The sequence below is a fragment of the Camellia sinensis genome, chromosome 7 (genome assembly GCF_055761805.1).
Source record: "Camellia sinensis isolate YWXY chromosome 7, ASM5576180v1, whole genome shotgun sequence".
NCBI lineage: Eukaryota > Viridiplantae > Streptophyta > Magnoliopsida > Ericales > Theaceae > Camellia > Camellia sinensis.
In genome coordinates this window covers 122,476,457-122,494,538 of record NC_138967.1, presented here as the reverse complement: position 1 = coordinate 122,494,538, position 18,082 = coordinate 122,476,457, and the positions used below count along the sequence as shown (strand labels likewise).

Genomic DNA, 18,082 nt, shown 5'->3' with positions numbered 1-18,082 from the left:
CTGGCCTCTGGCCCATTCATTCATGTCAAGCTAGCCTCTGGCCCATTCATGCATGTCAAACTAGCCTCTGGTCCATTCATGCATGTCAAACTGGCCTCTGGCCTATTCATGCATGTCAAACTTTCATTTGTGTCAAAACGGCCTTTGGCCCAATCATTTATGTCAATCGCGCTTCGGTCCAATCATTCATGTCAATCGACCTTCGGCTCAATCATTCATTCTTGTTAAAACGGCCTTTGGTCCATTCATTTGTGTCAAAACGGCCTTTGGCCCAATCATTTATGTCAATCGGCCTTTGGCCCAATCATTCATTCTTTTCAAAACGGCCTTTGGCCCATCCATTTGTGTCAAAACGGCCTTTGGCCCAATCATTTATGTCAATAGGCCTTCGGCCCAATCATTCATGTCAATCGGCCTTCGGCCCAATCATTCATTCTTATCAAAACGGCCTTTGGCCCATTCATTTGTGTCAAAATGGCCTTTGGCCCATTCATTTAGTATAGCAAACATTGTCCACTAATCGAATCAATGAACTTATAAAACTTACATAGAAGTAAGCAATTGGACAACAACATATTTCAAATATCTCTATTAAGATATTACTCACAGTGATCGACTTATGGATTTGCTCTGGAGCTTGACCCTACATATCATATGGCACATATGGGTCACAAACGATTCAATCCATTCTTTAATTCACATATTCCTCTTTAGGCCTCATTCTTATCTCTTTAACTCAATTACAATGCTTAATGCATGCCTAAGAGTGCTTGCAAGTGAAAGAGAACGGAAAACGAAACACAGAATACACTTTTAAAATTTTAGAAAACAGGGTCCCCGCTCAAGCGTGGGATTCCCTGCTCGAGCAGACCCATTAGGTCTGCAAAAGTGTTGGTTGCTTCATTATTACGCTCGAGTGTGAACTCAGACGCTCGAGCGGAAGTTCATCCTACATAGCTCCCCGCTCGAGCAGACACCATGCATGCAAGAAAATATTGGGAGCTCGAAATCCCCGCTCGAGCGGCGGTTCCCCCACTCGAGCGGACATAAAAAATTCTTGGTTTTCCAGAATGGTTCTTGAGCTCGAATTCAACACTCTAACTAACATTTCTTGCATGCCATGGCTCCAATTTCACATATACAAATACTAACATGATACCAACACCAAATTACAACACAATGAAGCTCGATTTCTTGAATTACTTACATGCATGCCTCAAATTAACCCAAACTCATCACAAACGCATCAAATTCAAACATGCAAAGCTCATACCTCCATGATCTACTCTTGTATGTGAGAAATATTCATTCATATCAACTTAATTGGTGAAGAGATGATCAAATACATGGATTTCAAACAAGATTCCATATAGACTATACACATTGTGTTCAAATATGAAAATTCATAGTAATTTCCTACATGCATGCATCTATTGGCTTCAAATACAACAAAATCAACTCAATTTCCTCATAATCAATTTAATCCATGCTCTTGACCATTATTCAAGCTTGAATTCACAAGATTACAAACTAGGATCCATAAATTACTCACCTGGAGGCTTAATTCTCCCAATCTATAGCAAAATCTTGAGTTTAATCTTCAAGAGGTTCAAGTCTTGAACTAAAATTGCACAATTCTCCCCTTTCTCTCCTATAGCCGACCCTCTCCCCCTTCTTAGAGTTCTTCTCAGCCAAAAGAGAATTAAAGAGAGAATTTGAGTGAAAGTGGCCCACTATAAACCCCTACTCAACACAATATTTTAATATAAAGTATTTGTACACTTAATCAATCATTCTGAATCTAATTATTTTTATCTGAATCAATTTTCAATCAAATTTTACCGTACGCTCTAAAAATTATGCTAATCACAATGACGTAGTCAATTTCGGGTTCTGTGGCCGATAAGGCCTTCAATTTAATTTTCAAAGTAGATAATCAAACAGATATTCCAACGGTGAACAGATAGAAATTCAAAACCATATATTTTCACATAATAGCACACAAAATCATATCAAACATATAATCATATTCGTATTAAGGGCCAATTAGCATAATAGGGGACAGGGTTATCACAACTGAGCACAAATAATAACATACCTGAAAACTGACAGGCCTGGATAAATCCACCCCTTGATAACTACTAAGCAATTCCCCAATGTCCCACTTCAAAAACCTGGGAAACATGTTCTCATTTTTTGGCTGCACTATGTCTGAATGTTCACAAAGCCAGAACTGCGTGACAAACAACACATATTGCATACGATATTCCAACCATGTGAAAAAATTTAACAACACATTAACCACAAAAAAAAAAAAAAAAAAAACAAAACAAAACAAAACTCAACAACATAACAAAATTTTCCATTCAAATCATATCAGTAATACAACCACGTAGCCAGTCACCCTGCCAGGCATGCGATGGAACTCTTTTACTGATCCCATCAATGTTGTTAGTATCACGCCAGTCCAATCACACATTCTAACTGTAGTCAGGTCGTTGAGGTAGCAAACAAACGCCCAGCTTATTGTTTCCCCCATGTTGGAAAAAAATAGCTTCCCATACATGTACAAGGCTAAAAGCTTCATCGTGTCTTCCGCATCTTGTCTTGTGTGGCCACTAGCTTTCTCTAAGAACAAAGTCTTCACCAATTTCGACGTTACTCACGAAATGCCAAGTGCCCTACGTTGCACAAAATCTGACACTAGCCTCTGCCCGGGTGACAGATCAATTTGCCTTTTCTCGCATTGTAATCCAAATAGTAGCCTTATGTCACAGCTCCAAAGCTTCACGCTTGACCCTCCAATGTTGAACACATTTTCTCAGGGATTATATGCGTTTATAATTTTAAAAATAAGGTCGTCACACTTTCTAAAGTCGTTACGATTTAAGTTATTTACATGAATTGCCTCAACCATGATCCAAAACGGCGTCCTTTTCAATTGCCGTAAATGTGCCTCCCTCAAACTTGCCAAGTTGACAAGCTTAACTATCCCAGCTATATTTGACCGAAAGTTTAGCCTCGTTTGAGGCTGACGTTGCACACCGGCAGCCGCCTTTCCCACATTACGGCCAACCCCTTGTGTGACAACTTTAGCTTGTTTGAAAAGTATACGACATTGCATTTTCACCCCAAGTTTGTTTGACTTCGAACCAATACCCTGCTCAGCTAGCTTTCTTTCACATGAACGCGTCCATGGACTCATTACCTCAGGAGACCCTGAAAAAAAAAAAAAAAAAAAAAAAAACATTTTTAGCCTCATTGCAATTTTCAACATTACAAAACACACATACAGCGTTACATGACACACATACATCATGTACCACCCACCCACATCAACACATTCCACACAAACAGAGACAAAAACACACACTGTGTTTCTCCCCCAAATTATTCAACATGCCACCACCCAAAAAAATTACGCTATGCACACGTCTTCATAACACCACCCACAAACCCCATAAATCGCAAATAAAACGTGTACCGTCACCAAACAACAACTTCATCTTCGTGTGAGTCCATGCTCTGCATGTTCATTATCAGGGCACAACGAAACAAAATTATAACACATTTCCACCCGTAAACCCCACACACCAAACTCAGTTCTGTGTGCGTACAGTGTCTACATCTCTACCGTAACACTAACTACCAACGTGTCACACTACCCCACCCCCCACATATAAAGTTCACACAAAAAACAAAAATCATTCCACTTTATAACCCCTACACACAACACACACACTTCAAATCAAACAAATCCAGATCACTACCCCCAACCCATTACCACCTCACACTTGACCTCACTCACACAACCTAACACCATTTAACCCAAACTATTCACAACAATCAACATACATTACAAAAATTCACACTACCTACTAACAAATAAAGTAAATAAATGGGACCCCAAACATGAAAACCAACTAAAAACACATACACATCTAAACCCAACATCAACAAATAAAGTCATAACATTGGACCCCAAACATCAGCAGCAACTGACGTCACACACACTCCAAAAATATGACCCCAAACTGCGACAACAAATGACAACACATAATTAATGCAAATGGGTCCCCACATATCCACTTAATACAAGAAAAAAAAAACAACTGTGCCACACTACCCCACCCCCCACATACAAAGTTCACACAAAAAACAAAAACCATTCCATTTTATAACCCGTACACACAACACACATACTTCAACTCAAACAAATCCAAATCACTACCCCAACCCATTACCACCTCACAACTGACCTCACCCACACAACCCAACAACATTTAACCCAAACCATTCACAACAATCAATATACATTACAGAAATCCACACTACCTACCAAAAAATAAAGTAAATAAATGGGACCCCAAACATGAAAACCAACTAAAAACACATACACATCTAAACCCTATAGCAACAAATAAAAGGGGTGTTTGGCAAAGACTATTTTTTAGCTTTTTGGACTAAAATCTACAAAAAGACAAAATAGGCTAAAGTAGCCAATAAAACAAAATGTCACATCAAACCCATAATCATTTCACTTTTTCTTTCACAAACATCCAACTACAAAAAACTCTAATTATCCTCCCAAACACAACAATTTTAGCCTACTAAAATAGCTAAAAACTAAAATTGGCTGCTAAAATAGCAACTTCCCAAACACCCACAACGTCATAACATGAGACCCCAAACATTAGCAGCAACTGACATCACACACACTCCACTAACGTGACCCTAAACTGCAACAACAAATGACAACACATAATCTACGCAAATGGGTTACCACATATCCATCTAATACATGTGTTACACAAAAGACAACCGAAGAGAGGGGGTGAATTAGGTTTTTACAATTAAAAATTAATAATACCCTAATAAAAATTATGACTAGCACAATAGATAAATATAATTAATGAAATAAAAATAATTAAAACAAGTGTTCTAAAAACTATGTCAGTTAATGATTTTAGTATAGTGAAAATGTGAAATATAGCTACAATAATTTAAATAAAATAAAGAGATAAGGGAAAGATAGGCAAACAAATTTATAGTGGTTCAGCTTCAACTCGGCCTACGTCCACTCCTCAAGCTTCACTTGAGATTTTCCACTATGCTCTAGCTTCACAAGGGTGCTAGCAACCTCTTTACAAATGGAGCAATCCTCCATGGATTTTATATAGACTTTCAAAGTCAAGAACACTGAGTGTGGTACACTCTTACAAAGTTGAAAAGAATGTGTTTTTGCTTTCACAGAAAGCTACAAGAATTATCTCTCAAAGATAGATATAAAAATGAAGCTCTGATTTTCCTGTAAACCTCACACAAGAAAGATGGACTTAAAACTATACGTCTCAGTGTATAATTTCTAAAAGAGAATGCAAACAAAAATTGAAGAATACTCCTTAGAGAATTTTTCAGAGAATAGATGTGAGTGATTATAGATCAAAGAATATTTTATGATTTTTTGTAACTTGTTTACATTAGAGGTTTTGGTATATATAATGAAACTTATAACCGTTTATAACCATTTATAACCATTGTATTCATTTGAATTTATAGTCGTTTATAGCCGTTGTACTCCATCATTACTAATTTGAATATCTTCCACTCTATCATTACAAATTTGAATATCTTCCACTTGAACCTTTTGAACTGCTGTTGTACTGGGCTGTTTGAACCTCTGTTTTGGGCTGTTTGAACTCCTGATTTAATCAAATATTAAATATATTCTAACAACATTTAGGATAAAGGTTTAGGTGAATAATAATGGGACAAAATAAATTTTGATTCTATTTTTCTCTTTCAAATAAATTAAAACATAAATAAATAAATCATCAAAATAAATAAGTCTAATAATCTCCCCCTTTTTTATGATAGCATACAATGATGTTTTGATTTGATTTGGGAGTAAGAAAAGCTCCCCCTCAAGTCATGCTCCCTGAATTCATTTCTAAATACATAGGTTAGCACATGTGTAATAAATAAGCTTTAATTAGAGACATGATATGAGACTGAGATATCAAACTACAAATATATAACATCAGATTAGTTTGAAAATAATACCATAATACATAACATCATAAGTTTTCTCCCCCTGTGACATTATCAAAAGGAAATCATGGGTCAGAATCGGGAGGAGGAGGATGAGGAAAATGATAGGGATAAATAGAATCAAAAAATAGATAATCAAAACACACACACACATATATATATATATATATAATATATATACATATATGCATACACATACAACTCTCCTGCGTCTCTTTTTTTTTTTTCCGCAAAACGCGGTTGCCATGCGGCCTGGCTTTTGCTTCATTGGTCGACAAAAGCAGCTCTCCTCGATTGTCGCTCGCCTCGGCTACCTCTCCCTCCTTGTCTTCTTCTCTTTTGCCTTCTTCTTAATCACACACTCTTCCATTTTCTTTTTCGCTATTCTCTTCTATCTCTTCTTCAACTTCCTCGTCTGTTTCTTCTTCCTCATTGAGAGACAAAAAAAACACTAAACGGAGGAGCCAAACCTCAATCTGTTCTCTTCTATTTCTTTGCAACTCATTTCTTTTACACCTCTCACCTCTAAACCATGGCTTCCTCGTCCCGTCCCCTCACTCTATTTTCAGACCTGAACGATCCCATAAACTCTGTTGGACCGAGTACCCCTATTCCTACTCTTCCTGTCATTCCTCTTTCTAACCTTCCTATGATGTCAATTGAGCAAATCATGGCAACTCAATCTGATATAGAAGTCAATCATTTCACACTGACGTCCTGTATAGAGACGGTGACGGCTGTCACAAAATTGGCTCACCGATTGTAGAACAGGACAAGTGAGCTCCATCAGGTCAACGCCCAACTCCCTCTGCTCCAGCACATGTACAAGAATGCGCAAGAAAAAATAGGCACATTGAAGGCCAAAAATAAAGAGTTTAAACGGATGATCACCTCCATGGCCCGATTTGGGGCAACGTCATTCTTGGCTTTTAATAGTCAGCGGGGAGTCGTCGCTCTCGACGAAAGGACCGGGCCAGGGGCGTCAAGGGTCACCCAAGGTGATAAAAAAAAGAAGAAAACGATGGAAGAGACGAGTACATAAGATCGGCATATGGCCCGAAAAAAATGAAGTTTTTTTTTTTTTATGTTTATTTTGATCGACGTGTGGCCGTAAAAAAAATGAAGGGTGTTTTTTTTTTGTTAGCTTTTTTATGTAAATATTTGTATTTTGATTTGTTGTTGTGTTTATGTTTAAGTATTGAAAAATGAAATTAAAAAGCAGAGAAAAAAATAAGAAAATTAAGTCCAAACAAAAAATTAATAATGAGAGACCAAATTGTTAATGAGTATATGAGAAGCATTTGAGCATGATCTAATTCTCAATTTCTTAGCAAGAGCATACCAATCTCAAGACTATAATAGACATAACAGTGCATAGATCAAACAAGGTTGCCAAGCAAAAGCATAAATATGGAGCTAAAGTTCAAGTCACTCTTCCTTGAGAAAAACGATCTTCCTCTTACATTATTAACAACTAATCAGCTCAAAGGTCATGTTGTAAGAATTAAGATACTAAAAGGATAGAGATGCCAAAATAATCAGAGATACTAAAACAATCAAGTCTCTTTTTCTCCTCCGATGACATTTTCAACAAAATCAAGCACGAGAAGGGAGTATGGTACAGCATATAGGATGAAAGAATATAAGTCTCATTATAGCACAAATAATCATCCATATCAAGGTAGCTCTATGATACCAAAAAAATGATAGCACATAATGATCATACAATTGAAGCTCATACCATTTGACAATAATGGGCAAAAAAAATAAAAACATGTGAAGGTGTAAGCCCATAAGTTTGATATAAAAAACAGAATAGAAACTGAAGAGATTTTAAAAAATAATCAAGTTCAAATTCTTTCCCTTGTTTCATTTGGCAAAATCAATAGGAGATATGATAAATAAAAGCTCATAACTGAAATGTTCTCATCAATGATATTAAATAGGATGCCAAAATGATACCAACATGCAATTTACCAATGATACTAATATGCAATCTAGAAGATTTAACAATCATAGCTCAAACATTATATAGAATACCAAATATTGCTCATAATAGGTTAAACTCAATATAATCTCATGGAGCTAATGTAATTCCAAAAAAAATGAAGCATGTTCAAGGTATAGCAATCCATATGCCAAGAAAAATCATGAATTTCAATATGTACCACACATTTAAGCATATGCATGATTTTTAGGTAAGAGCATCATCAAAGAGTATATATTACAAATCATATGAAGCATAATCAATTATATTCATATCAAAGTAATAACAGTATTAGCTCAAAGGATATAAGATAGAATTTTTACCTCAAAAGCTTAAGAGAGTGTAGAAGGCATACCTTTGGTTCATGAGTTAGAAGCTTTTCAATCTTCAATTTTCTTTCATGAAGAGTTCATCTCAAAAGGGTTTAACAAGTATGTTAGCAAAATAATTTCTCCCCCTAAGTTGGTGTTACCCTTTTCTAATATGATTTTGTGTAAATATAGCATTCATAGAACAATCACTATTACTCAATAAAAATACAGCACAAACCATTTCTTATCACAAACTCAAAAGGTGAAAAATAATTCAATGATCAAATAAGAGTTTGGAATGCTATTTTTCAGAATTTTCAAGTTGTAGCATAATATGCATAAAAAAATAGCGTTATGTTCTTTGTTTTATTAAGAAATGATGTAACAATCTCATTTAATCACATAACATTATCAAGAGGCATTTTCATCAATTTAATCCACATACTCAAGTGTGATAAAACATTTTACTTAATGTGGAACACAACATGAATGTTATAAACAATTAATTCAACAATTTATCAATCAAAAGCATTTCATGAGATGTATGCCAATATAATCCATATTCAAAAGATATTCAATAGGATAGATGCAATGTCTCTACAAACGTATGATATTTCTTTTCATTTAGATATTGTTGATGGATCATAATCAAGGAATTTCACAATTCATTCAAATATTCCAATGTAAAGCATGTAAGCATGAAATTTTCATATTGAGCATAGTCTTGCGATCACAAATGTAGAATTCAAAATATAGATAGTATACATCTCAAAAACATGCTATGACATCAAAATTGATTCTACAAAGATATGACTCAAAAAAGAATCAACATATTAGTATGAAGTCATATATAAGATATGAAAAGTATGCTCACAAAAAAATTTATCACTTCTTATATCTTTTTCATATCAATGGATGACATGATATAAAATGTTAATGAATATATGAATCATTCATATTCTAATAGGCATTCATCAAAATAATATAATTCTCGTTTTTGAGTTCAATGAATGTTTGAAAGAAACTAGCAGAACATGACTTAGCAAACTTAGTACAATTAGGTTAAATGAAAGCAATGGTTAGACACAATCTATTGTACACAAATCACACCTTAAAAAATATAAAACTTTAAACTTAAAGGTGTGTTAGGAGTTGTACCTCCATTTACCTCTTTGGAAGCTTCATCTATACATTACCTCTATTGTTCATCTTGGTGATTACCAACGAATAAAGCTTTACGATCATTTGTGCTTTCAATTGTGCAATGTGATTTATCAAAAATTACTCAATTACCCTTATCACATAATTGACTAATACTAAGTAGGTTATGCTTAAGTCCATCAACAAGTAAAACATTTTCAATAGAAGGGTTAGGAGAAATCCTCCATCTTTCGATAATAGTTTAGTAAAGAATGATTTATCTCCGGTCATGTGTCTGGAACATCCACTATCAAGGTATCAATTCTCTTCTTTAGCTTTGGACTTAAAACAAACCTACAAGATGACAATCAAGTGTTGGTTTTTGGTACCTATAGTTTCTTGGGTCCTTATTGGTTAATTTTGTTAGATCCCTTAACAATCCAAATATTTTTAATTCCCATGTTTATATTATTTTTGAATGGACAAAAGAATATATAATGGTCTTTCTTTCTACAATAATGACAAGTAATATGAGAGTGAGTCATGAGATGTGCTTTTTCAAAAATTGTATAGAGATTCTTTTGCTTTTTAATAGGGTCATATCCAATGCCCGCCTTATCGAAAACACATATTTGATTTCCAAGAAGCATGTTAAGATTATCTCTACCTTTTACAAAATTTTCAAGCGTTTTTGTTAAATCGCCAGCATTGTTTTGTAAAGCAGTTTTCTCATTAGAGATGGTCTCAAAATCATTTTTCAAAAAAAAATTTCTTTCTTTAATTCTTTTACATTAATAAATAAAGATGCAACAGATTTCTTCAACACATTATTTTTGGTACAAACTTTTCTAAATTCATCTTGTAGTTCATGGAATGCACTTTCAAGTTTTTCATAAAAAGTAGTTACCTTATCTTGAGTAGAGTCTTCATCTTCAAGAGCCATGAGACATAAGTTGGCTATTTCATTTTCAATTTCATCACTTGAGCTTTCATCTTCACTTTCTCCCCAAGCTGCTACCATGGCCTTTTTGTTTCTTTTGTAGTCTTTTTCATGATTTTTCAATTTTGGACAATCCATCTTCATATATCCAGGATTTTTGCACTCATAGCAAATTATAGGCTCTTTCTTGTTATCTTTGTTGTACTCTTTCTTGAAAGGTCTTCTTCCTCCATAATTGTTTTTCTTGAAGTGTTTTTTGAGATTTCTACTAAACATGGCATAGCTTTCATCCTCACTGGAGTTTTCATGTTCTTCTTCATTTGATAAGACTTTGAATGCAATTCCACTTTCTTTTTGTTTTCAACATCCTCGTGTCCTTTCATGGTGATCTCATAAGTTATAAGGGAACCCATAAGCTCATCCAATCCAAGTGTGGAGAGATTTTTGGCTTCTATAATGGCTGTGACCTTTGCTTCCCAATTCTTTGGTAAACACCTAAGAATTTTTCTTACCAACTCACTGTTAGTATAAGTTTTGCCAAGAGATTTCAAAGAGTTTACAATTTCAGTAAATCTAGTAAACATACTTGAAATAAATTCATCAGAGTTCATTTTAAACAGTTCATAACTATGAACAAACATATCAATACGAGATTCCTTCACTTGGTTTGTACCTTCATACGTTACCTCAAGTTTGTCCCAAATTTCTTTTGCCGAATCACAACTTGAAATTCTATTATACTCCTTGGAGTCTAATCCACAAACAATGGTGAGTTTGGCTTTTGTATTGGCTTGCAATAATTTACGATCTCTCTCATCACATTCATCTTCAGTTTTAGGTACACTAATATTGGCTACTAATTTGGTAGGAATTTTTAGACCTTTAGTGACAATAATCCACATGGCATAATCAGTGGCTTGTACGTATAGGGTCATCTTATCCTTCCAATGACTATAGTTGTTTCCGTCAAACAATGGTGGCCTATTTGTGGCTTGTCCTTCAGCTAAGGTTGCCATGGATCGAAACTCCTAGATGGTTAAATCTAAAACAAGAATCTAGGCTCTGATGCCAATTGTTACCCAAAAAATAACCTAAGAGGGGGGGTGAATTAGGTTTTTACAATTAAAAATTAATAATACCCTAATAAAAATTATGACTAGCACAATAGATAAATATAGTTAATGAAATAAAAATAATTAAAACAAGTGTTCTAAAAACTATGTCGATTAATGATTTTAGCTCAGTGAAAATGTGAAATATAGCTACAGCAATTTAAATAAAATAAAGAGATAAGGGAGAGATAGGCAAATAAATTTATAGTGATTCGGCTTCAACTCGGCCTACGTCCACTCCTCAAGCTTCACTTGAGATTTTCTACTATGCTCTAGCTTCACGGGGGTGCTAGCAACCTCTTTACAAATGGAACAATCCTCTATAGATTTTACACAGACTTTCTAAGTCAAGAACATTGAGTGTACTATACTCTTACAAGGTTGAAAAGAATGTATTTTTGCTTTCACAGAAAGCTACAAGAATTATCTCTCAAAGATAGATATAAAAATGAAGCTCTGATTTTTCTGTAAACTTCACACAGGAAAGATGGGCTTAAAACTATACGTCTCAGTGTATAATTTCTGAAAGAGGATGTAAACAAAAATTGAAGAACACTCCTCAGAGAATTTTTCAGAAAATAGATGTAAGTGATTATAGATGAAAGAATATTTTTTGATTTTTTGTAACTTGTTTACATTAGAGGCTTTGGTATATATAATGAAACTTATACCTGTTTATAGCCGTTGTATTCATTTGAATTTATAGCCGTTGTACTCCATCATTACTAATTTGAATATCTTCCACTCTATCATTACAAATTTGAATACCTTCCACTTGAACCTTTTGAACTGCTGCTGCGCTGGACTGTTTGAACCTCTGTTTTGGGCTGTTTGAACCTCTGTTTTGGGCTGTTTGAACTCCTGATTTAGTCAAATATTAAATACATTCTAACAACATTTAGGATAAATGTTTATGTGAGAAATAATGGGACAAAATAAATTTTAATTCTATTTTTCTCTTTCAAATAAATTAAAACATAAATAAATAAATCATCAAAATAAATAAGTCTAACAACATGGGGAAAAAAAACAACTGTCTTGTCACATACCTTTACCCACCATTAATTCAGTCGACAGGGTTGAACACTAAAACTAAGACGATTTCGATTCACTCCCGTCCTCCCCTCTCGCCTGAAGTGTGACGATCAAATCAACAAAATGTTACAATGTGTCGTAGTAATAATCTCTTAGCTTCAGTACATTCCTATCATCCCCCCCAAATCACGCACATAATCGCATTTCAAATTTTTTTCCAAATCTGTAATTTAGGGCTTCGCACAAATTTGAAAACCTCCCCTTAAAAAAGGGGTTCGGGTCATGGGTGTGGGTTTCAGGGTGTGGTACGTGAATGGTTTCGAGTGGGTTGTGTGCCACGTCACATCTGCACCACTAAGGCAACAAACACAAAAAACCTTTAGTGCGCTCCCCCATTATGTGGCACCCACAGTTTGCCACATGCCTAACCCAACCCAAGCATAACATATGTACACTACACCCCTAATGTACATAACTTCTGTGTGGCAATCGCATGCTTCCCAAAACAAACCAATCCACAGGCAACACATACGTTAAACGTCCAAAAAATGGCAAATATGTCATTTACAAAACGAAAGGACCAAACAGATCATTAGAAAGAAAAAAAAAATGGGACTAATTGGTCTACAAGTATAACTTATAGGATTTATTGGTAAATCTCCATATTTTTAAATGAAATTTCATATTTATTATTTTAAATTTAAATGTCCTCTATTTTCAATCATAATTAAATTATATGGTGTAAAAAAAATCTAAAAATAAAAAATAAAGAAAAGTGATTTTAAAAATTAAAAAAAAAAGGAAAATGATTCTTAAAAAAATAAGGGGCATACAATTTTTTTATATTTGTTATAAAATAAAGGGCATTTAAAAATTAAAAAAAAAAAAAAAACCCCTCAAAATTTCATTGAAAAATAAATGCAATTAATTTTTGATAAAAAATATTTAAAAAATAAATAAACTCTATTTGAAAAGTTTATAATGCTGAAATATTGAGAATTAGACAACATGATACTTTAGTCTCTAGTAGTGAAACACATTAATATATGAATAATGTTATATGCACCGATTACTGTACTAATTAATTAGTGTATGTAGTATCACCGTTAATATATTTTTCTATCTTCTATAATAATGGAGGTGGTTGAAATACTTTAATGCATCCGTAACAAGTGCCCTAAGGACACTTTAACAAAACCCATTATAATATTAACGTGGGGGTTGTAGTTAGATGTGGTTAATTAAAGTGCATTCATGACCATGAGAGTATATATGTTCAAAAAACGTTGGGCTATCAAGTCGATAAAATTAGGACAAAGAAATAAAGATTCCTTTAAACTAACACATGTTTGGTCATGGTACAGATGTCAATTGTCAACTCATCCCAACACTTCAATATTGTTTAATTTTTATTTGATGTATGAACATATGGTTGCTTCTTTCTCATTTCTCTAAACATTCAAATTTGGGCTTGTTTTAGTTACTCCCTCGAGTTAAAACTGAATTTTCATTCAAACACTTGCTATTAACATCTTTTATATTTTTCATCAATTACTTTGCTATAGTCACAATCTAAACTTAAGTGGTACTTTTTACCCCATTACCACCTCAACTACTCTAGTTTTTTTCGACTCTCAATGTAGATCGATGATCTCTATTTCTGTCCTATCTCAGCTACTCTCTTGGAAGAGTCAATTCCAAGCAAAATACATTTAAAAAAAAACAAAAAAACAAAAAAAAACATAAAGAGTCACATCCATACTCATTGCCATTTCAAAGCCAATGATGATTTTAAGAGCAACTTGAATGGTATTAATTGGCACTTGTTATGTAGGATTATGCTAACAAAATGGTCTATTTACATAATGCCTTTTGCATCATAATGCATGGCGGTTGAAGCTTTATTTTTTGCAATCTACTCTGTAAAGTTATAAATAAATAAATAAAACCATGCACGTTGCAAGCTTCAGTATAATATGATTAGAAATCAACCCACCCTCTTGTTTTTCCACACTATTAAATTAATCTACATAATTAGATTCTTTCTTGTGATGTGTGGATATGACAATGAACCATATGACAGCTCTTTTATGGAAAATTCAAGAGCAATGATAGAGACCATTAAAAGTGGTGCTCTAAAGCAATACTAATGATGTGGCATCCATTTAGAAAAAAGAAAAAAACAGACACAACAATACGGTGCCACATCATTAGTGGTGGCACTAATTAGTACTCCCACTCATTTTCCAAAATTCAAAGGCCTCAGCTTACCTTTAAAATCCAGAGATGGGTTTCCTAGCATTTCAAACCACATAACCCAAGTTTGTTCTCTCTCTGAAAGACAATGGCTAACACAAAGCTTCTCATAGCTTTCTTTCTTCACTTGATGCTTGCTTTTTCTGTCTTAGATCTTGCTAATGCACAAGGCTTGAAACTTGGCTTCTACAAAACATCATGCCCCTCAGCTGAGCATATCGTCAAAGAGATAACAAAAAAATTTATTTCTCGGGCACCAACTCTTGCAGCTCCTTTGTTGAGAATGCATTTCCATGATTGTTTTGTTAGGGTATGTACTTCATGCCTTATTTTTTTTTTTTTTTAAACAATGAACTTGTCTCTATTCCATGTATTTTTCTGTGCACGTGACAAAGAAATTTCTTCTCTCTTTTTGTACATGTTGGGACTGTTTGGTGCAACTTATGGAGTTGCCGATAACCTTTTTTTATTTTATAAATATGTGCTAGAGTATTTAGAACAGCTTCCATTTACTGCTTATGAGGCAGAAGAAGAAGTGTTTGTAACTTCTACTTTTTGATTATAAATTTTTTTAACTTATTAGAAATTGCACTAAATAGATCCTTAATAAAAGTTTCATGACTAAAATTATTAAGAGATCTATGGTTTTGATAGAATGATTATTTCAATCCTTTCTTATGTCATAATTGCAATATCCATCTATATTTTAATTTAAGCAATATTTACCACTTGAATTATAAAAGATTTTTAAAAAAAAATTTACACGCATGAATTTAAACAAGTTTTGATATGTTTTATCATTATTTACACTCTAGCATAATAGAATATCCTCCACCAACTTAGCAATCTTGATGAGTAATGCTGCTACTAAAAGGTTGTATGGTTTAATACTTTCAAGGATGGGTGAAAAATAACAATTACTATCCAGTTATGAATGCAATTTTGTTGATGGACAATGTAGGGATCTTGGATATAACATTTAGTTCTATTTTGTAGGGATGCGAGGGTTCTGTGTTGTTGAACTCTACCAAGAAAAACCAAGCTGAGAAAGACGCATTCCCCAACCTAAGCCTAAGAGGATTCCAAGTTATCGATGCTGTGAAAACTGCACTAGAGAAGAAGTGTCCTGGAATCATTTCCTGTGCAGACATTTTAGCACTTGTAGCTCGAGATGCAGTTTCTGTGGTAACAAAATGTCCTTTGTTAAACTACTAACTATGAATCAAGCCAAGAGATTATCTGTCCTCAAAATGTTTTTTTCTCCTTGTCACAGTCACACAAATTGATTTTCAGTAAATTTTTAATAAAGAAAATTGGTTCGTGTGGTCATGAGTGATAAGATATGAGGACAAACAATTTTTTGGGGACGTAAAGCATTTGAATCAACTGCCAAATGGTTCACTACTACATGAATTTATTTCATTTTTTTCTCCAGATCAATGGACCCTCTTGGTTAGTCCCCACAGGACGAAGAGATGGAAGAATATCAATTGCTACAGACGCCTTTAATAATCTACCATCTCCTGCTTTTAACATTACTCAACTAAAACAATCATTCGCCTCAAAGGGTTTAAGTGTTAAAGACCTTGCAGTTTTATCAGGTATTTTTAGAACTTGATCCACTACAAGAACAACTCTTTTATGTGCATAAATTTCGATCACAATCCACTTTCATGATCAGATTATGTGCGCTGAGAAATTTTCGATAGGAAAATGTTACATATTGTGAGAAAAACAGAATTCCAAATGTGGATCAAATTTAATATGAATGTGTGGCTCACACTATATAAAGTTTAAATCTGCACCGGAAATTCAAATTTTGTGCACTTTATTAGATTTTTTTGAAGAAAATACAATTTTGACGATGACTTCTTGTATCAAACATTAAAAAACGAAAAGAAGAAGAAGCTGCGAACAGTTTAACATTGAGTGACGAAAAGAAATAGCAAATTTTATTATAATCACCCCAAAATCTAAACTTATTCACTTTTGTTTCTCTCACAGGAGGGCACACCATAGGAATTTCTCACTGTCCTAGCTTTGTAAATCGCTTATACAATTTCACTGGCAAAGGCGACACGGACCCAACAATGGACCAGAACTACATAGCTCATTTGAAGAGTAAATGCAAACCAACAGATACAACTACATTTGTTGATCTCTCCCCGAGAAGTACGCACACATTCAAGCCAAATTACTACACTCTTGTGGGTAAAAGAAGAGGACTATTCCAATCCGACGCAGCTCTTCTCACTGACAGCACTACAAAAGCTTATATCCAACTTCAGGCAGCCTCAAAGGGATCTACTTTCATGAAAGACTTTGGAGAGTCTATGGTGAAGATGGGTCAGATTGGTGTCCTTACTGGCAAATCAGGTGAAATCAGGAAACAATGTAATCGCATCAACTAATAGCTAAGTTTTCTATTTTTCTTTTTTCATTTTTAGTATTTTTGTCCAAATGGTGATAAACTCTGCAGCAGATTTGTATTTGTATTTGTTTTGTGTGAATGTATATGTTGGTTTTGCAAAATTTGTGGCAGTACCATGAGTGTGAGTGTTCTGTATCTAGTTCCGGGATATGTTTCTGTATTCATATTGTATTGATCTGCACGGATCTTACCTCTAATAATGATGATTGGTTTTTTTTACCATGCATTTATCATCACAAGATCAGGTTGTTCTAAGAAAAATTTAGCCATAAATTAAATATAGTTGAGAGCATATGAAAAATTCAACATTGGCATCAAAACTTGTCTAACGTTCTAACGGATGCGGGGCGCGACAGCAACGTCACCGTTTCACTCCTTGTTAAAATATGAACCATTTGAATCATTAAAATAGGCTCAGGACACACCCAATGAAGCATAATTGCATGCATTCTTATTTCGTTTTAATTTTTTTTATTTTTATTTTTTTATTTTTTTATTTTTTATTTTTAACGAGTAATGAAACGGTGGATTGTCTTAGCAGCGTGCAGTGACAGCACACACACCACACCCCGTTCTAACAAAGACAAACCGTAACTTTTTAATAACCAGTCAATTAACGTTTACAGCATGTTTAAGACCACAAATAAATGTTTTCCTTTTTGCGGTCGATGATATTCAAATTCTGACGCCTGCTACCCATAACAATAAATCTTATGTTTGCACTAGTGTCAAGTCAATAAAATTGTGTTATTCTCAAGGGAAATGATTGTCTGGATGATCATAGCAACTTCAATCCATCAACTGAATTTACAACCCAGG

General features: G+C 34.1%; 1 protein-coding gene across 2 annotated transcripts in view; it reads left to right on the top strand.

Annotated features, from left to right (window-relative positions):
* Positions 1–14,824: 14,824 nt before the first annotated feature.
* The window catches only part of LOC114299094 (peroxidase 27), a 56,028-nt gene continuing 52,770 nt past the window's right edge, over positions 14,825–18,082 (top strand). The window contains exons 1-4 of one of the 2 annotated variants that reach the window (XM_028242083.2): positions 14,825–15,142; positions 15,829–16,017; positions 16,268–16,433; positions 16,837–17,502. In XM_028242083.2, the coding sequence (XP_028097884.2) occupies positions 14,921–15,142; positions 15,829–16,017; positions 16,268–16,433; positions 16,837–17,243 (984 nt within the window). In that variant the 5' untranslated portion in view covers positions 14,825–14,920 and the 3' untranslated portion in view covers positions 17,244–17,502. Of the gene's footprint in view, positions 15,143–15,828; positions 16,018–16,267; positions 16,434–16,836; positions 17,503–18,082 lie in introns of those variants that run through there. The other variant, XM_082879248.1, reaches the window with a different exon arrangement.